The sequence below is a fragment of the Babylonia areolata genome, chromosome 23 (assembly GCF_041734735.1).
Source record: "Babylonia areolata isolate BAREFJ2019XMU chromosome 23, ASM4173473v1, whole genome shotgun sequence".
NCBI lineage: Eukaryota > Metazoa > Mollusca > Gastropoda > Neogastropoda > Buccinidae > Babylonia > Babylonia areolata.
The window spans coordinates 2,213,042-2,234,115 of record NC_134898.1 but is presented as its reverse complement, the minus strand read 5'-3'; the positions used below and the strand labels follow the sequence as shown (position 1 = coordinate 2,234,115).

At 46.7% G+C, this 21,074-nt stretch overlaps 1 protein-coding gene across 1 annotated transcript in view; it reads left to right on the top strand.

The window, feature by feature from the left end:
• The window catches only part of LOC143298188 (small subunit processome component 20 homolog), a 94,374-nt gene that overhangs the window by 23,263 nt on the left and 50,037 nt on the right, over positions 1-21,074 (top strand). The window contains exons 19-31 of the mRNA XM_076610942.1: positions 1,844-1,918; positions 2,893-3,048; positions 3,855-4,011; positions 5,253-5,454; positions 6,729-6,926; positions 8,528-8,618; positions 11,237-11,322; positions 12,897-13,022; positions 14,709-14,875; positions 16,014-16,089; positions 17,373-17,571; positions 18,436-18,513; positions 20,677-20,756. Coding sequence (XP_076467057.1) covers positions 1,844-1,918; positions 2,893-3,048; positions 3,855-4,011; positions 5,253-5,454; positions 6,729-6,926; positions 8,528-8,618; positions 11,237-11,322; positions 12,897-13,022; positions 14,709-14,875; positions 16,014-16,089; positions 17,373-17,571; positions 18,436-18,513; positions 20,677-20,756 — 1,691 coding nt within the window. The remainder of the gene's footprint in view (positions 1-1,843; positions 1,919-2,892; positions 3,049-3,854; positions 4,012-5,252; positions 5,455-6,728; positions 6,927-8,527; positions 8,619-11,236; positions 11,323-12,896; positions 13,023-14,708; positions 14,876-16,013; positions 16,090-17,372; positions 17,572-18,435; positions 18,514-20,676; positions 20,757-21,074) is intronic.

Sequence of the window (21,074 nt, the reverse complement as noted above, 5' to 3'; positions counted from 1 at the left end):
AACAAACATTGCGCACACATTACACACAGTAAGCAACAAACATTGCGCACACATTACACACAGTAAGCAACAAACATTGCGCACACATTACACACAGTAAGCAACAAACATTGCGCACAGTAAGCAACAAACATTGCGCACACATTACACACAGTAAGCAACAAACATTACGCACAGTAAGCAACAAACATTGCGCACACATTACACACAGTAAGCAACAAACATTGCGCACACATTACACACAGTAAGCAACAAACATTGTGCACACATTACACACAGTAAGCAACAAACATTGCGCACACATTACACACAGTAAGCAACAAACATTGCGCACACATTACACACAGTCAGCAACAAACATTGCGCACACATTACACACAGTCAGCAACAAACATTGCGCACACATTACACACAGTCAGCAACAAACATTGCGCACACATTACACACAGTCAGCAACAAACATTGCGCACACATTACACACAGTAAGCAACAAACATTGCGCACACATTACACACAGTCAGCAACAAACATTGCGCACACATTACACACAGTCAGCAACAAACATTGCGCACACATTACACACAGTCAGCAACAAACATTGCGCACACATTACACACAGTCAGCAACAAACATTGCGCACACATTACACACAGTCAGCAACAAACATTGCGCACACATTACACACAGTGAGCAACAAACATTGCGCACACAGTAAGCAACAAACATTGTGCACACATTACACACAGTAAGCAACAAACATTACGCACACATTACACACAGTAAGCAACAAACATTACGCACACATTACACACAGTAAGCAACAAAACATTATGCACACATTACACACAGTAAGCAACAAACATTGTGCACACATTACACACAGTAAGCAACAAACATTGCACACACATTACACACAGTAAGCAACAAACATTGCGCACACATTACACACAGTAAGCAACAAACATTGCACACACATTACACACAGTCAGCAACAAACATTGCGCACACATTACACACAGCAACAAACATTGCGCACACATTACACACAGTCAGCAACAAACATTGCGCACACATTACACACAGTCAGCAACAAACATTGCGCACACATTACACACAGTAAGCAACAAACATTGCGCACACATTACACACAGTCAGCAACAAACATTGCGCACACATTACACACAGTCAGCAACAAACATTACGCACACATTACACACAGTAAGCAACAAACATTGCGCACACATTACACACAGTAAGCAACAAAACAACGTGCAGAAGCTTATGCAGTGCACTGTTATAATAGCATGTTTATGGATTTGGCTTCAACTAAGAAACATTAGCAATACAATGTCCGTATATCCATGAAGTGGAGTGATGGCCTAGAGGTAACGCGTCCGCCTAGGAAGCGAGAGAATCTGAGCGCGCTGGTTCGAATCACGGCTCAGCCGCCTCCACTTTTCTCTCCCTCCACTAGACCTTTAGTGGCGGTCTGGACGCTAGTCATTCGGATGAGACGATAAACCTAGGTCCCGTGTGCAGCATGCACTTAGCGCATGTAAAAGAACCCACAGCAACAAAAGGGTTGTTCCTGGCAAAATTCTGTAGAAAAATCCACTTCGATAAGAAAAACAAATAAAACTGCACGCAGGAAAAAATACAAAAAAAAATGGGTGGCGCTGTAGTGTAGCGACACGCTCTCCCTGGGGAGAGCAGCCCGAATTTCACACAGAGAAATCTGTCGTGATAAAAAGAAATATAAATACAAATATCTGTAGAACTATATTGGACAGCGGTAAGGAGAAGCGGCCGTACAGGGTGAAGTGTGACTGTGTTTCTGTGACAGGTGAGGCTGTCCACGCTGCACCTTCTCTCCCTGTTTCCCGTCAGCATACCTGTCCCCATGGACAGCGACAGTCAGGTCAGTGTGTGTGTAGGTGTGGGTGTGGATGTGTTGGTGTGTGTGTGTGTGGTGTGTGTGTGGGTGTTGTGTGTGTGTCTCTGTGGGTGTGGGTGTGGATGTGAGTCTGTGTCTGCATTTGTGTGCATGTGTGTTTGTGGATAAGTGTAGGAGAAACTCAAAAAGAGAGTATGTTTGTGTAGGCAGTACTTTTTATCAGGTGTGTGTGTGTGTGTGTGTGTATGTGGGTGTTGTGTTTGGGTGTTGTGTGTGTATTGTGTGTGCGTGTTGTTAGCCCTTCAAATGTGAATGTGTTGATGGGAGTGGTATGTGTGTCTGGGCATGGGCTTCCACATAAACTGCTTTCATGTTGGAATGTGTGTTCTCTCTCTCTCACACACAAACATGGGCAAGCATGCATTCAAAAACATGAAAACTCACACACACACACACACACACACACACACACACACACACACATACTCACACACACACACATGCACCTCCCCCCTCACACACTATATATCTCTCTTTCTCTGTCTACCTCTCACACACACAAACACACACTCTCTCTATCTTTCTCTTTCTCTCTCTCACACATACACATACACACACACACACACACGCATGCACATACGCATTCTCTCTCTCTCTCCCTCTCTGTTTCACACATGCACACCTACACTCACCCACACACACCCACACCCACCCACACAACCACACACCAACGCACCCACACCCATCCACCCTCACACAAACACCCCCCCCCCCCCCCCCCCACACACACACACACAGAGAAACATCCCCCCCCCCTGCCCCTACACACACACCACACACACACACCCACACACAAACATGCACCCACACGCAGACACTCCTCCACCCCTACCCCCTCACACACACACACACACACAACCTGCGCCGCCCCCCCTCACCCCCCCCCCACACACACACAGCCCCACACCCCTCTACATGACCACACTGTGTGTGTGCAGACGAAGGACGAGGAGCCGTGGACAGTGTTCACCCTGGCCCTGGCTGCAGAGAGGGTGCCGCTCACCGTGCGCGACTACCGCCAGAGGCTCCTTTACCTGCGCAAGCTGGACCACGGTCTGGTGCACTCCGCCATGCCCGCTGGTCCCTTCACCAAGGTCAGGGTCAGGGAGAGAGGGTGTGGTGGGGGTTAATTGGGGGGGGAGTAGGGGGACAAAAGTGGGGTGGGGGGGGGGGAACAAAAACAAGAATCGTAAGTTCAAAGTCTGTGCGGTGTGCTAATATGACTACTCTTTTGTTTCATTTGATGCTGTCTATGTGTCTGTCTGTCTGTTTGTCTGTCTGTCTGTCTGTTTGTCTGTCTGTCTGTCTGTCTGTCTGTCTGTCTGTTTGTCTGTGTCAAATCTTTTTTCTCTCCCTCTCTCTTCTTCTCATTTTTTGGGGGGGTAAATTTTTGATGTTATACTGCATGTTCTTGTTTCTATTTTATTGGGTTTAAAAAAAAAAAAAAAAAAAATTAAAAAGGGGAAAAAAAGGGAATTGAAACTATTGGAATGCTCTTTTTAACTCTGGGTCTGCTTGTGATCTGTGTGTTTGTGCATGCAGAAGTTTTCAAGTATGTGCATGAACTTCCTTTTTCGCTTCGTCAAGTCTCCACACTCAGCTCTTTCAAGTCTGGCCTTAAAACCCACCTCTTCCCAAAATAGCCTCCCTTGCTTGCCTCTTCCTTGTCTTTAGTTTCTACAGTATTAGAGTCATGCATGCGTGTGAATGACTGGTGCGAAAGCGCTTTGATTTGTCTCTGCACAAGATCCAGCGCTATATAAATACCATTATTATTATTATTATTATGTATACATGTGTGAGTGTTGGTCGCTGAAGGCCTTTCAGAATGGCTTGTGTGTTCTCTTTCTATGGTGTGCATGCTTTGTTGTTGAAGCTGTGCGTTTGCGGCTGCCAACAGATGCCGGTGTTGTACTTGGTGGGAACGTTGTTGTGCCCCATGACGTTGCTGTGGGAACCCGTGTCAGAGCTGATTGCCTCCCATGCCAGGGGTCTGCCCAGGGACGTCTTCTGGCAGTCGTTTTCCCCCTGGCTGACTGTGGCCACTGATAACGCCGGTATGTCTCTGTGTGTGTGTGTGTTGTTTACAAGTGTGTGTGTCGTTTACAAGTGTGTGTGTTGTTTGGTCTCAGTGTGTGTGATATGTCTGTGTGTGTGTCGTTTACATGTGTGTGTGTTGTTTGGTCTCAGTGTGTGTGTTATGTCTCTGTGTGTGTGTCGTTTACAAGTGTGTGTGTTGTTTGGTCTCAGTGTGTGTGATAGGTCTCTGTGTGTGTGTGATATGTCTGTGTGTGTGTCGTTTACATGTGTGTGTGTTGTTTGTGTGTGTGTGTTGTTTGGTCTCAGTGTGAGTGACATGTCTGTGTGTGTGTGTGTTGTTTGTGTGTGTGGTATGTCTGTGTGTGTGTTGTTTGCTCTCAGTGTGTGTGATATGTCTGTGTGTGTGTCGTTTACATGTGTGTGTGTTGTTTGTGTGTGTGTGTTGTTTGGTCTCAGTGTGTGTGATAGGTCTCTGTGTGTGTGTGATATGTCTGTGTGTGTGTCGTTTACATGTGTGTGTGTTGTTTGTGTGTGTGTGTTGTTTGGTCTCAGTGTGTGTGATAGGTCTCTGTGTGTGTGTGATATGTCTGTGTGTGTGTCGTTTACAAGTGTGTGTGTGTTGTTTGGTCTCAGTGTGTGTGATATGTTTGTGTGTGTGTCGTTTACATGTGTGTGTTTTGTTTTTGTGTGTGTGTTGTTTGTTTTTGTGTGTTATTTGGTCTCAGTGTGAGTGACATGTCTCTGTGTGTGTGTGTTGTTTGTGTGTGTGGTATGTCTGTGTGTGTGTTGTTTGGTCTCAGTGTGAGTGATATGTCTCTGTGTGTGTGTGTGTTTTGTTTGTGTATGTGTTGTTTGGTCTCAGTGTGGGTGACATGTCTGTGTGTTATTTGTTTGTGTTGTCTGTGTGTTGGTTGTGTGTGTGCGTAGTTTGGTTTCAGCGTATGTGTGGTGTGTCAGTGTATTGTGTGTGTGTTGTTTGTGTGTGTGTTGTTTGGTCTCAGACAGAAAATTTGTTGGTTTGGTTTGGTTTCAGCATGTGTGGTATGTCAGTGTGTGTTACTGGTCTCAGTGTGTGATATGTCAGTCTTGTGTTGTTTTTGTGTGTTGTTTTATGTCAGCATGTGTAGTATGTGTGTGTGTGAGTGCGTATGCATGTGTGTGTGTGTGTACGTGTACATTCGAGGATGTTTGTGTGCGTATGTTTTGGCCAAACACAGCGCATCAAAACAAACAACAAGAGTCATATCTGTTTCGGCAGTGGAGGCCCCAGCAGACCCCAGCGGCGCCACCTGCCAGGACACGACGCTGCTGGACGCGTGGCTGGCCAAGGAACGCTCGTCGGAGCGCGCGCCGGATTACTACTCCTTCCGCAACCAGCTGTGGAGGACGATGAGCCTGTTTCCCGACAAGTGTGAACCCAAGTCCCGGGAACTGGTCCCCCTGTTTCTGCAGTTTCTGCAGTGAGTGCTGTTGTCCGTCCGTCTGTCTGGAGAGAAAACTTGCATATGAGTGAACAGTTTAGTCCAATTTTTTCTGTTATAGGAGGGATGTACTACTTTTTCCAGTGGTGTGTGTGTGTGTGTGTGTGTGTGCCATCGCATGGCAACAACAACAAGAACAATAAATGGCATAGAAAATACACAATTATCCACACAATAACATAGTGTGCATATGCGTGAAGGATTGAGGGGAGGAAGAAGGTAAGGTATGAAGAGATAAGAAGAAGGAGAGAGAGGAAAAACTGTTGAGAGAGAGGAAGAGAGGGGGGAGGGAGGGAAGGAGGAAGGGAGGAAAGGAGATAGACACATAGACAAGGATATTGAGAATACATCATTTGTTTTTCAGTCTCAGTAGTTAGTGAGACAATAAATGAGGCCCTGTGTGCAGTACACACTTTGCGCACTGAAAAAGAAACCATTCCGACAGAAGGTGTTGACCTCTGGCGTAATTCTGTCGGAGAAATCCGCTCTGATTGGTACACAAACATACATGCATGCACTCGAGGCCTGACTAGCGCGTCGGGTTATGCTGCCGGTCAGTCATCTGCCTGGCAGATGTGGTGGCGCGTACATGGATCTGTCCGAATGCAGTGGCACCTCCGAGAGGAGCTGAGTTTCAGTTTCAGTTTCAGTAGCTCAAGGAGGCGTCACTGCGTTCGGACAAAACCATATACGCTACACCACATCTGCCAAGCAGATGCCTGACCAGCAGCGTAACCCAACGCGCTTAGTCAGGCCTTGAGGAAAAAAAAAAAAAAAAACACCAAAAAAAACACCAAAAAAAAAAAAAAAAAAAAAAAAACACACAAAAAAAAACCACACAAAAAAAACGGGGGAATAAATAATAGATAAGCTTGCATAAATAAATAAATAAATAATTATAATATAGAAAAAGGTAGTAGTTATAATATTAGTAATACTAATAAAATGATAATAATAAAACATAAATAAATAAATAAGACAACAATGGTGATAAATAAGCGAATAAATGTAAAATATGAAGACACACATACACCCACACATGCATAACAGAAATGCACCAAACATGCAGTTTCACATATATGAAAGCACAGTCAAATGCATATAAACGTACATGAGCTCCAACACACACACACACACACACACACACGCATTACCGTGCACCTCCTCTAGCCCCCTCCTCCACACACTCATTTCTAGTCTAAGTATCGCAGCTTCTCGCAGCGAGAGGAGCTGAAAGTGACCGTGGATTTCAGGAAGGAGTACTACAAGACAGACCTGACTATGGCGCCGGCCCAAGACATCAGCCTGGAGGGGGCTGATGGGAAGGAGGACGCTGACCACGACGACACTGTCGCCGATGATGACGAAGGGGAGGAGTCGACAGAGGTCAAAGGGGAGAGCGCCGCGGGGAACAAAGCGCCGGGGAAAGCTCAGAGGAAATCAGCTGTGCAGTACGTTGGTGTTTTCTTCTTTTGCTTCTTAGTCTCTGTTTGTAGACTGTGCAGACGGGATTTTATGTCGGGAGTATGTATGAGACATTGATGGCTGTGCATTTTTGTTGGTTTTAGTGTGTGAAGTGAGTGAGTGTGTGTAATCATCTGATTTCGGTTGTGTGTGTGTGTGTGTGTGTGTGTGTGTGATGATCACTGTTTACCATTAACAGGGCAGGCAAATTCCAAGAGAACACTTTATTTGTAGAAAATGACATGAATACTGTTGGTTATGAGTTTGATTTTATCATGGAGTGTTCATAAAAGATTGTTATTGAATAAGCATTTATGCCCAAGGTCTAGATATTTTCATTTTGTACTTGTTTTCTGCAGCCAAAGGGGTATTAGGAAGGCTCAGTGGATTCATTAAAACTTGCAATGTTGCGTAGGACACTGAAAACAATGATTACATTTATTGTATCTTGGAAGTACACATTAGAGTGGTCATGAATGTTTTATGTAGCTTGTAATATTTTTCTTTCATGTCAAGTGCCCTGAGCTCTTAGAGAGAAAGGGTGCTATATAAATGTACATTATTATTATTATTATTATTATTATTATTATTACCATACCATATATCCAAGTGTGTTTTCAATAACATTATTTTGTGGAATCCTCTGTGCCCCAAAGGGGCAATAGGTAATGAGGCTGATTAACTCATTCTGCCCCAGGTACAAGTTAACTCGTACCATGATTACTTCCCCTGCAGACCCGGTACCAGTATTCTTGTACCAGTGCACTGTCCTGTTTTAGTTTATTCTTGTTTGGCACAGTTTGCATCATAAACATGAACCATTTGTGGATTCTGGAGGGGCGAAAACAGAGTTTTGTTCAAGTACAGTCAAATAAATGATTCTCCATCAGTTTTCGTTGTGTTAGTGAACCAGCCTATTGTCAGGTAGTGCCGGTCCAGGGGAGATGTAGCAGGCACGCAGCTGTGGATGTAAGGAGTTAAGTGTGGAGTGTTGAAAGGCTGTGTGTGTGTTGACAGGTCCGCTCTTTTCCAGGGGAGATATAGCATATATGAAGCTGTGGATGTAAGGGGTTTAGTGTGGAGTGTTGAAAGGCTTGTGTGTGTGTTGACAGGTCCGCTCTTTTCCAGGGCAGATGTAGCGGGCATGTGGCTGTGGATGTAAGGGGTTTAGTGTGGAGTGTTGAAAGGCTTGTGTGTGTGTTGACAGGTCCGCTCTTTTCCAGGGCAGATGTAGCGGGCATGTAGCTTTGGGGTGTAAGGGGTTAAGTGTGGAGTGTTGTAAGGCTGTGTGTGTGTTGACAGGTCCGCTCTTTTCACAGGGGAGATATAGCAGGCATGTGGCTGTGGGATGTAAGGGGTTAAGTGTGGAGTGTTGAAAGGCTGTGTGTGTGTTGACAGGTCCGCTCTTTTCCAGGGGAGATGGAGCAGGCATGTAGCTTTGGGGTGTAAGGGGTTAAGTGTGGAGTGTTGAAAGGCTGTGTGTGTGTTGACAGGTCCGCTCTTTTCCAGGGGAGATGTAGCGGGCATGTAGCTTTGGGGTGTAAGGGGTTAAGTGTGGAGTGTAGAAAGGCTGTGTGTGTGTTGACAGGTCCCTGCTGGCCCATCTGCAGCTGTTTGCCAAGGTGCAGAATCCCCGATCCCTGTACAGAGAGGGGGAGCTGAGGGACATCTTCTTCCAGGTACGTAGGTCGGGGCACCTGCTGCAGGGTAGGTCAGGGCACCTGCTGCAGGGTAGGTTGGGGCACCTGCTGCAGGGTAGGTTGGGTAGGTCAGGGCACCTGCTGCAGGGTAGGTCGGGGCACCTGCTGCAGGGTAGGTCGGGGCACCTGCTGCAGGGTAGGTCAGGGCACGTGCTGCAGGACAGGTCGGGTAGGTCAGGGCACCTGCTGCAGGGTAGGTCGGGGCACCTGCAGCAGGGTAGGTCGGGGCACCTGCTGCAGGGTAGGTTGGGTAGGTCGGGGCACCTGCTGCAGGGTAGGTCGGGTAGGTCAGGGCACCTGCTGCAGGGTAGGTCAGGGCACCTGCTGCAGGGTAGGTCGGGGCACCTGCTGCAGGGTAGGTCGGGGCACCTGCTGCAGGGTAGGTCGGGTAGGTCAGGGCACCTGCTGCAGGGTAGGTCAGGGCACCTGCTGCAGCGTAGGTCAGGGCACCTGCTGCAGCGTAGGTCAGGGCACCTGCTGCAGGGTAGGTCGGGGCACCTGCTGCAGGGTAGGCCGGGGCACCTGCTGCATGATTCCCTTACCGCTGTGCTGTCTTTTCCACCACAGACAGTGAAGTTCATTTTATGTGTCCCAAATATTCTGATCTCAGAGAAAGTCAAATCCCCAGCAAGTATTATTGGCATTCCTTTGATTTCAGGTTATCATCACTGATGTCCGATGCAAAATTGACATGTCTAGATTAGCAGGATATCTGACTGATGTATTTAAGGCTTGAAATGATGCCATGTCAGTGACCAGTCAGTCTTAAGCATTATTATGTTCATGTTTGTTTTTATTACATGGTCTCGTATTGTCATTCCCTCCCTTTTGATGTTGGCAGATGGCATGGGTGTATTAACCCCTAGGCTGCCTGCATGACGAGATAACTCGTCATGGCAAGCATGTATGCTTCGCTGCCTGCATGACGAGATAACTCGTCATCGAAATATTCTGACTTTTCCCTGCTTTGCATTCAGTTCGTTGACAAAAATGCTGGTAGCTTTAGCTTGGGGAATCTTTCTGGATTCTATTCATAGCTAGAAACACCATCTGCGTCATAAGGCAGTCCTTTATTTGAACGTTTTGGTTGGGTTACTGGCCGCAGTCTTTGCCTGGCTCCTCTCCTCGCTCGCTCAACAAAATGTCGGACTGACTCCGTGCTCAAGACATGCGCTCGTGGCGAACTAAATCAACCAAGATTACTTTCTTTAGCTAATGCTCAGAAAGAATTGGAGCATAAATTCGAAGGAGAAGACAGTGGTGAACATTTATAGGACGATTTGATAGAAAATAAAGGGAGCAATCAAGAGAGTGGCCAAGATACAACTATCAGTGAGTGATGCAGGCTGTTCAACTCTAGCAGACGAATTTTTAGCAGGGCACCGTATGAGCTATTTTCTTGGCACTCAGCCAACGCGGTCTGATGAAGTGACGGTGTGAGAGGGGTGAAGAGGAGGGGGGTGGAGACTGAGGGGGCGTGGCCTCACATCCATATTATCACTTGCAGAAGTCACAATGCATCTATTTCTTTTTCAGTTTTTTTTTTATATTGTGGTTGTTCTAGTATGATTTTATGTGTGCAGATATCCATTTGTCCACAAAATGATATTTTTGTGCAAATTACCAGACTAATGTTTGTAATGAACAAGTTGAAAATGTGACAAAAAACAAAACACTGATTTCAAAACAACAGCATGTCACTTAAAATGCATAAAATGGGAAAACATCATGTGTTTTGTATTCTTTATTCATTTCCCTTTCAGAAAATATATACTTTTATGGGTCTTTCTCCAATAACAAAGACCACAGAATTTTTTGAAAATTTATACCCGTTTTTTGTGAAAAAACCCTGGCAAATAGATTTCACTTAAATCTTATTTTCCTGGCAGCGAAAGGGTTAAAATGTCTTGTCTTGTCTTGTCTTGTCTTGTCACTTTACCACTCTTCGGTTCTTGAACAGTTGGTTGTTTTTTTTTGGGTTTTTTTGCGGCCCTTCGCATTGGAAGTGAACCAAGTGTGAATGAAGTTTTGATCATACTACATGTGATTGTTAATGAAGAGGCATGGATTTTTAAGACAGTGCTTAATTGTGGGTGTTGAGTAAAATGGGGAGCGGTGAGGGATTGAAGAAAATGTGGGGTGTGTTGGAACAGCGAGCACATGCTGGAATCATCAGTGAAGTGCTGCAGAATGAACATGTGGAATGAACATTACTGCACTGAATGAAAAGTGACTGAATTGAGTTGTGGGGGGGGGGGGGGGGGGGTATTTGAGTATAAATAGTATCCCCCATCTTCTGGAAATTCAGTGCTAAAAAATTATACTTTTCCATCGCTCTCTGTTATTGCATGTCCAAGGCATGTCTTAGGCTTTTGTGCATGTATATGACTGTTCTTGTCTTGAGCCTCATTTTCTGTTCCAACTGTTTTCTGTTGTTGTTTGGTTCGTTTTTTTCATGTTCTACAGGTTTGATGTTCACAGTGTTTTTAGCCCTAACATGGCCCTGTTCTGTTGGCTGAGCTGTCAGCAACAAACGTCACTGAACAGATAAATATGTCAGATTGGTTAACGTGCGTGTTTGACCCTGTGTCCGTCAGTTCCTGGAGCACAGACACTCCGGGGTGCAGAAGGTGGCCTTCCAGTGCATCATGACCTACAAGTACAAGTTCCTCACTCCATACAGGTGTGTTCGTCAGGGAGATTTGTTGGGGTTTCATGTCAAAGTGGACGTTACTTTGTGTTCGTCAGGGAGATTTGTTGGGGTTTCATGTCAAAGTGGACGTTACTTTGTGTTCGTCAGGGAGATTTGTTGGGTTTTATGTCAAAGTGGACGTTACTTTGTGTTCGTCAGGGAGATTTGTTGGGGTATTATGTCAAAGTGGACGTTACTTTGTGTCCGTCAGGGAGATTTGTTGGGTTTCATGTCAAAGTGGACATTACTTTGTGTTCGTCAGGGAGATTTGGCGTGGTTTTATGTCAAAGTGGACGTTACTTTGTGTTTGTCAGGGAGATTTGTTGGGGTATTATGTCAAAGTGGACGTTACTTTGTGTTTGTCAGGGAGATTTGTTGGGGTATTATGTCAAAGTGGACGTTACTTTGTGTTCGTCAGGGAGATTTGTTGGGGTATTATGTCAAAGTGGACGTTACTTTGTGTTCGTCAGGGAGATTTGTTGGGTTTCATGTCAAAGTGGACATTACTTTGTGTTCGTCAGGGAGATTTGTTGGGTTTCATGTTAAAGTGGACATTACTTTGTGTTCGTCAGGGAGATTTGTTGGGGTATTATGTCAAAGTGGACATTACTTTGTGTTCGTCAGGGAGATTTGTTGGGGTTTTATGTCAAAGTGGACATTACTTTGTGTTCGTCAGGGAGATTTGTTGGGGTATTATGTCAAAGTGGACATTACTTTGTGTTCGTCAGGGAGATTTGTTGGGGTATTATGTCAAAGTGGACATTACTTTGTGTCCGTCAGGGAGATTTGTTGGGGTGTTACGTGTCAAAGTGGACGTTACTTTGTGTCCGTCAGGGAGATTTGTTGGGTTTCATGTTAAAGTGGACATTACTTTGTGTTCGTCAGGGAGATTTGTTGGGTTTCATGTCAAAGTGGACATTACTTTGTGTTCGTCAGGGAGATTTGTTGGGTTTTGTGTATTTTGTGTTGGGTTCCACCTCAAAGCACATTTGTATTTTGTGTTGGGTGTCATGTCAAAGCACACATGTACCTTGTGTTGGATTTCACCTCAAAGCACACATGTACTTTGTGTTGGGTGTCATGTCAAAGTGGACGTTGCGTTGTGTTAGTCAGGGTGATATGTTGGGGTTTCACCTCAGTGCAGACATGTATTTTCTGTTAGGTAGGGAGATGTGTTGGGGTTTCATAATAGAAAACACAACACAGCACAACACAGCACACCACACCACAACACAGGACAGCACAACCACACCACAACCACAGCCACAACACAGCACAGCACAGCACACCACAACACAGCACAGCACAGCACAGCACAACCACAACACAGCACAACACAACCACAGCCACAACACAGCACAGCACAACACAGCACAACACAGAAGAGCACAACACAACACAGCACAACACAACACAACCACAGCACAACACAACACAACCACAACACAGCACAGCACACCACAGCACAGCACAGCACAACACAACACAACCACAGCACAGCACAGCACCACACAGCACAACACAACACAACACCTGTGCTGATGGTGATGGTGACTGTGTCACAGGGAGAACTTTGAGCGGCTGATGGACGACAAGACATTCAAGACGGAGGTGGTGCTGTTCAGCGTTGATGAGGAGACAACCCAGGTCAGCGCTGAGCATCGCCAGGAGTTGCTGCCCTTCCTCATGAGGTAGGACGCTCGCTTCAAGGAGAAGAAAGTTTGTTTTGTGGGCCTCTGGTTTATTTATCAAAGTTTGTTTTGTGGGCCTGCGGTTGTGAGGAGGGCATTGTGTGTTGTTGTTGTTGTTTCTGGTGGGGATTGTGTATGTGTGTGTGTGTTTTTTCGGTTTTTTTTTTAGTCAGTTATGACACCAGAGGAGTTTATGTTTCTGTCATGGCACTGCCAGCAGAATGGAAGATGAAGGTAGCCTCCCTCCCCTGCCTCTTCCTTGTCTTCAGTTTCTTCAGTTTTAGAGTTATGCATGCGTGTGAATGACTGGTGTGAAAGTGCTTAGATTTGTCTCTGCACAAGATTCAACACTATATAAATACTATCATTATTATTATTATTATTATGAAGTATGAAGATGAGCATTCTTCTTGTATGACCAGTGCTGTCGGTACAGAAATATTAGGACCAGAAACAGTTGCTTCACCAAAGGCTTCTTCCCTGAAGCAGTCAACGCCCTGCCCTCTCAAACCAACTCAAAGTGCATAAAAGAGACTTGTGCAGTCACCAGCCATTTAGCTGAAGAAGTAGTGACCAGCCATGTCCATATTCAATGTGCAGTATGTGATGTATTTATACATTTTTATACCTTTTATGGACTGAACCCTCCAGTATTCATTGTGACCTTGGCACACTTGGTAAGAACTGATATTCTCTTCTGTTCAGTTCTGCTGCGTTCTGTTCTGTTTTTATTCTACTCTATTTTATTCCATTCTGTTCCATGTTGTATGCAGGATTGTTGTGACCGTCGCCCCGGCACACTTGGTAATAAAGACCTTTTCTGTGCTATTCTGTTCAAGATGAAGATGGCACCTTTTCTATTTTATTCTTTTCTATTCTGTTCTGTTCCATTTAAGAGGAAGGTGGCAGAATGATTAAGACGCTCATCTGCCAGTACACAGTCCATGAGGATCAGCGTTCTTCTTCTTCTTCTTCTTCTGCATTCACTCGTATGCACACGAGTGGGCTTTTACGTGTATGACCGTTTTTACCCCACCATGTAGGCAGCCATACTCCGTTTTCGGGGGTGTGCATGCTGGGTATGTTCTTGTTTCCGTAACCCACCGAACGCTGACATGGATTACAGGATCTTTAACGTGCATATTTGATCTTCTGCTTGCATATACACACGAAGGGGGTTCAGGCACTAGCAGGTCTGCACATATATTGACCATATATTGACCTGGGAGATCGTAAAAATCTCCACCCTTTACCTACCAGGCGCCGTCACCGTGATTCGAACCCGGGACCCTCAGATTGACAGTCCAACGATTTAACCACTCGGCTATTGCGCCCGTCGGATCAGCGTTCGAATCCTGCTCTCCATCTGTCTCCCAAGTTTGACTGCAAAATCAAACTGAGCATCTGATCATTTGGATGAGACGGATAAACTGAGGTCCCGTGTGCAGCTTGCACTTGGCGCACTGGAAAGAACCCATGGCAACGACAGTGTTGTCCTGTGGCAGAATCAACTGTGATAGGTACACAAATATATACACATGCGCTCAAGGCCTGACTAAGCGCGTTGGGTTATGCTGCTGGTCAGGCACTGCCTTGCAAATGGGGTGTAGCGTTTATGGATTTGTCTGAATGCAGTGATGCCTCCTTGAGAATCTGAAGCTGAAACTGAAACCATGTTGCATGCAGGATCCTGTACGGCAAGATGCTGAGCAAGGCTGGCAACGAGACGTCCGGCAAGCGACGATCAGACGTGCGGCGATCCATCGTGCTGCGTTTCCTGGCCGGCTGTTCGTCCTCAGAGCTACAGTACTTCCTGGACCTCGTCTTTGGCCCCTTCAAGGCCTTCGTCACCGGTAATCCTCTGTCAATCCTTCTGTCAATCCTGTGCCTTCCATCTGTCAATCCTCTGTCAGTCCTTTGTTAATCCTGTGCCTTCCAACTGTTTTTGTTGATTTATTTTAGGGGACTATGTTGTATGTGTGTGTGTGTGTGTCCTTTCTTGGCAAGTTTTTTTTTTCTGTTTTACATACAGCTTTGAAGCTAATGTAGTCTTTTCAGATCGAAACAGAAAAATTTATAGTGATTTTTTCCCTTCCAAATGTGTCTGTCAATGAACCAGCTGGTGTGGCCATTGTTACTGATTGTGAATGCAATGTTAGATTTATTTGATTTGTTTTGGATAAGTTACATGAAATATGAAACATTTTCAAGCACCTCCATGGGGTTTCCTGAAATAATCATGTCTCGTCTTGTCTCGTCTCGTCTTGTGTTGTCTCGTCTTGTGTTGTCTTGTCTTATGTTGTCTTGTGTTGTCTTGTCTTGTCTTGTGTCGTCTCGTCTTGTGTTGTCTTGTCATGTCTTGTGTCGTCTCGTCTTGTTGTCTCGTCTTGTGTTGTCTTGTCTTGTCATGTCTTGTGTCGTCTCGTCTTGTGTTGTCTCGTCATGTCTTGTGTCGTCTCGTCTTGTGTTGTCTCGTCATGTCTTGTGTCGTCTCGTCTTGTGTTGTCTCGTCATGTCTTGTGTCGTCTCGTCTTGTGTTGTCTCGTCTTGTGTTGTCTTGTCATGTCTTGTGTCGTCTCGTCTTGTTGTCTCGTCTTGTCTTGTCTTGTCTTGTCTCGTTGTCTTGTCTCATCTCGTCTCGTCTTGTCTTGTGTTGTCTTGTCTTGTCTTGTGTTGTCTCGTCTTGTCTTGTGTTGTCTCGTCTTGTCTTGTGTTGTCTCGTCTTGTCTCGTGTTGTCTCGTCTTGTCTCGTCTTGTCTCATCTCATCTCGTCTTGTCTTGTGTTGTCTCGTCTCGTCTTGTGTTGTCTCGTCTTGTGTTGTCTCATCTCGTCTCGTATTGTCTTGTGTTGTCTCGTCTCGTCTTGTCTCGTCTTGTCTCATCTCGTCTCGTCTCGTCTTGTCTTGACTAGTGTGTCAGAATGTGTCACTGCTTAGTGTGATTGCTGGTGCACATGATGAATCAGATGTTTGCTGTGTGTGCCTGCTCCAGGTGACCCAGTGAAGATGGTGAAGGAGGCGTCCAGTGTGGACCTGAAGAACGTCATCCCCCCCAAGAGAATGAAAGGGTGAGGGTTGTCACTGTCACTGTCGGTCCTGTTTCCTCCCTCTGCCCTCCGTCTGTCAATCATCTACCAACCCCCTGCCCTCCGTCTGTCAATCATCTACCAACCCCCTGCCCTCCATCTGTCAATCATCTACCAACCCTCTGCCCTCCATCTGTCAATCATCTACCAACCCCCTGCCCTCCATCTTTCAATCATCTACCAACCCTCTGCCCTCCTTCTTTCAATCATCTACCAACCCCCTGCCCTCCATCTTTCAATCATAATCATCTACCAACCCTCTGCCCTCCATCTTTCAATCATAATCATCTACCAACCCTCTGCCCTCCATCTTTCAATCATCAACCAAACCTCTGCCCTCCGTCTGTCAATCATCTACCAACCCCTGCCCTCCGTCTGTCAATCATCTACCAACCCTCTGCCCTCCATCTGTCAATCATCTACCAACCCCCTGCCCTCCGTCTGTCAATCATCTACCAACCCCCTGCCCTCCGTCTGTCAATCATCTACCAACCCCCTGCCCTCCACATGTCAAACTTCTGCCCTTCTTATGTCACTCATCTTTTAATCCTGTGTCCTCAATCTGTAAATCATCTACTCTGTATCTATCAATCATCTGTCAAACCTCTGTGTCCTCCATCTGTCAATCCTCTGCCTTCCATCTGTCAATCCTGTGCAATCCACCTGTCAATCCTCTGCCCACTATGTGTCAACCCCCTGTCATGGTGTGTCGATCACCTGTCACCATATATCAATCCCCTGTCATGGTGTGTCGATCACCTGTCATGGTGTGTCGATCACCTGTCATGGTGTGTCGATCACCTGTCACCGTATGTCAATCCCCTGTCATGGTGTGTCGATCACCTGTCATGGTGTGTCGATCACCTGTCACCATATGTCAGTCCCATGTCACCATATGTCAACCCCCTGTCACCATATGTCAGTCCCCTGTCATGGTGTGTCTATCACCTGTCACCGTATGTCAGCCCCCTGTCATGGTGTGTTGATCACCTGTCATGGTGTGTCGATCACTTGTCACCATATGCCAGTCCCATGTCACCATATGTCAGTCCCATGTCACCATATGTCAATCCCCTGTCATGGTGTGTCGATCACCTGTCACTATGTCAATCCCCTGTCATGGTGTGTCGATCACCTGTCACCATATGTCAGTCCCATGTCACCATATGTCAATCACCTGTCATGGTGTGTCAGTCACCTGTCACGTTGTGTCAATGACCTGTCACCATGTGTCAATCAATCCCCTGTGGCCGTGTGTGTCACAGAGTGCTGGGGGCGGTGCTGGTGGTGACGGAGAAGCTGGGCAGCCTGCTGCACGACAACAACGCGCGCTCCGTGCTGCACCTGATGCTGGGCGTGGCCGCCACCTGCGCCGCCTGTCTGCGCCAAAGGGAGACCATCAAGGCCTCGGCCGCCGCCATGCTGAAGTCCGTGCGACAGATGGTCTTCAACAAGCTGATACAGGTGGGTGGGTCGGTGAGTGGGTGGGTTAGGACAGTTCTTCTTCTTCTTCTGCGTTCCCCGTGATCATGGTCTCAGACTTGCAGTCCTATGCTGGAAATGAAGGTGGTGGTCTTGATGAGGTCTTCTTTGGTGCCCCAGAGCTTTTCTGCCAGTGTGGCTCCATAGGGCCACTGCTGCGTCCGTGCATCTTGATACAGGGGGCAGGACTGCAGGATGTGCTCCGGGGTTTGTGGGCCTGTCTTACACGGGCAGTCAGGAGTGTGTGACAGCTTCATTCGGTACATGTGATCTCACAGGCGGCAGTGCCCCGTGCGTAGGTTAGGACAGGGAGAAGTGACAGGATTTTTACAGGATTTTTTATTTTTTGGTTCTGTGTTAAGACAATGATTTGTTTGTTTGTTTGTTTGTTTTGTTTAATGTGTGAAACATGACATACCCTTTTTAAGTTCTTTGAAGTCTAGTCTTATTTTTAAGAAAAAAATACATAGGTTTTTAAAAGTTTAAGTAAAAAAGAAAAAGGAGCCAGTTTTGTACAAGTTTTTAATTTTGACTCTCTTTACAATGACAAATACCAGCCGTTGTTGTTTGTGTGTGTCTCTGTGTGTGTGTGTGTGTGTTGTGTGTGTATGGTAGTATCATATATGTGTGTGTGTGTGTGTGTGTGTGTGTGTGTGTGCGTGTGTGTGTGTGTGCGTGCGTGCATGTGTGTGTGTGTTGTGTGTATGGTAGTATCATATATGTGTGTGTGTTTGTGTGTGTTAGTATTGTGTGTGTGTGTGAGTGTTGTGCTGTGTCGTGGAGGTGAACACTGTGACGCAGTCATAGAACCAAAGTGCACAGCTGGCAGGTGTGTGTCTGTTTCAGTTCTTTGAGGAGTTTGACGATTTCCACTTCACGGAGGAGGAGTCAGACGCCATCTTGGAGGCGTTTGTCTGGCCTCAGGTAACCCACCTGTCTGTCTGTCCGTCAGCTGTTTCTGTCTGTCTGTCTGTCCGTCAGCTGTTTCTGTCTGTCTGTCTGTCCGTCAGCTGTTTCTGTCCGTCTGTCTGTCCGTCAGCTGTTTCTGTCCGTCTGTCTGTCCGTCAGCTGTTTCTGTCCGTCTGTCTGTCCGTCAGCTGTTTCTGTCTGTCTGTCTGTCCGTCAGCTGTTTCTGTCCGTCAGCTGTTTCTGTCTGTCCGTCCGTCAGCTGTTTCTGTCTGTCCGTCAGCTGTTTCTGTCTGTCCGTCTGCTGTTTCTGTCTGTCCGTCAGCTGTTTCTGCTGTTTCTGTCTGTCAGCTGTTTCTGTCTGTCTGTCCGTCAGCTGTTTCTGTCTGTCTGTCTGTCAGCTGTTTCTGTCTGTCTGTCAGCTCTGTCTGTCTGTCTGTCTGTCAGCTGTTTCTGTCCGTCAGCTGTTTCTGTCTGTCTGTCAGCTGTTTCTGTCTGTCTGTCTGTCAGCTGTTTCTGTCTGTCTGTCCGTCAGCTGTTTCTGTCTGTCCGTCAGCTGTTTCTGTCTGTCTGTTCAGCTGTTTCTGTCTGTCTGTCCGTCAGCTGTTTCTGTCTGTCTGTCCGTCAGCTGTTTCTGTCTGTCTGTCCGTCAGCTGTTTCTGCCTGTCTGTCCGTCAGCTGTTTCTGTCTGTCTGTCCGTCAGCTGTTTCTGCCTGTCTGTCCGTCAGCTGTTTCTGTCTGTCTGTCCGTCAGCTGTTTCTGTATGTCCGTCAGCTGTTTCTGTATGTCTGTCCGTCAGCAGTTTCTTCCGTCAGCTGCTTCTGTCCGTCAGCTGTTTCTGTCTGTCCGTCAGCTGTTTCTGTCTGTCTGTCCGTCAGCTGTTTCTGTCTGTCTGTCCGTCAGCTGTTTCTGTCTGTCCGTCTGTCAGCTGTTTCTGTCTGTCCGTCAGCTGTTTCTGTCTGTCCGTCAGCTGTTTCTGTCTGTCTGTCCGTCAGCTGTTTCTTCCGTCAGCTGCTTCTGTCTGTCTGTCCATCAGCTGTTTCTGTCTGTCCGTCAGCTGTTTCTGTCTGTCCGTCCGTCAGCAGTTTCTTCTGTCAGCTGTTTCTGTCTGTCCGTCCGTCAGCTGTTTCTGTCTGTGTCCGTCAGCTGTTTCTGTCTGTCTGTCCATCAGCTGTTTCTTCCGTCAGCTGCTTCTGTCTGTCTGTCCGTCAGCTGTTTCTGTCTGTCTGTCCGTCAGCTGTTTCTGTCTGTCTGTCCGTCCGTCAGCTGTTTCTGTCCGTCAGCTGTTTCTGTCTGTCTGTCCGTCAGCTGTTTCTGTCTGTCCGTCAGCTGTTTCTGTCTGTCCGTCCGTCAGCTGTTTCTGTTTCTGTCTGTCCGTCCGTCAGCTGTTTCTGCTGTTTCTGTCTGTCTGTCTGTCAGCTGTTTCTGCTGTTTCTGTTTGTCTGTCCGTCAGCTGTTTCCGCTGTTTCTGTCTGTCTGTCCATCAGCTGTTTCCGCTGTGTCTGTCTGTCTGTCTGTCCGTCAGCTGTTTCTGTCTGTCCGTCAGCTGTTTCTGTCTGTCTGTCCGTCAGCTGTTTCTGTCTGTCCGTCAGCTGTTTCTGTCTGTCCGTCCGTCAGCTGTTTCTGCTGTTTCTGTCTGTCTGTCCGTCAGCTGTTTCTGCTGTTTCTGTCTGTCTGTCCGTCAGCTGTTTCTGTCTGTTGTTCAGTTGTTGCAGGGGTTGTTCCATCTTGTGCCAAAAGTGATGATGTGTGTTAGCAGTGATGATGTGTGTTAGCAGTGATGGTGTGTGTTAGCAGTGATGATGTGTGTTAGCAGTGATGGTGTGTGTTAGCAGTGATGGTGTGTGTTAGCAGTGATGATGTGTGTTAGCAGTGATGGTGTGTGTTAGCAGTGATGATGTGTGTTAGCAGTGATGATGTGTGTTAGCAGTGATGGTGTGTGTTAGCAGTGATGATGTGTGTTAGCAGTGATGGTGTGTGTTAGCAGTGATGATGTGTGTCAGCAGTGATGGTGTGTGTTAGCAGTGATGATGTGTGTTAGCAGTGATGGTGTGTGTTAGCAGTGATGGTGTGTGTTAGCAGTGATGATGTGTGTTAGCAGTGATGATGTGTGTTAGCAGTGATGATGTGTGTTAGCAGTGATGATGTGTGTTAGCAGTGATGATGTGTGCTGTGTTACAGCTGGGCAGACTGACCCTGGAGAGTAAATGTCAGCCGTCCCTGCTGCTGAAACTACTGCAGTGCTGGTGCCAGGATCCCAAGTACGTGTGTGTGGGGAGGGGGTGTGCGGGGCAGGGATGTGGGGGGCAGGGATGTGGGGGGGGGGGGTGTTTGTGTATGGGGGGGGGGTATGTGTGTGTGTGGGGGGGGGGGAGGGATGGGGGGGGGTGTTTGTGTGTTGTGTGTGTGTCCGTTCTGCAATGTTGTCAGTCTCTTATTTTTGTGTGTCACACGGCATACTGTATTCAGTCAGAGAGATGTCAGTTTCATTTAGTGAGTCATGATATTGTTACTGCATGTTTTACACAAACCGTACTGAAAATAAACAGATGTCAATTCAATTCATTCAGTCAGTATAT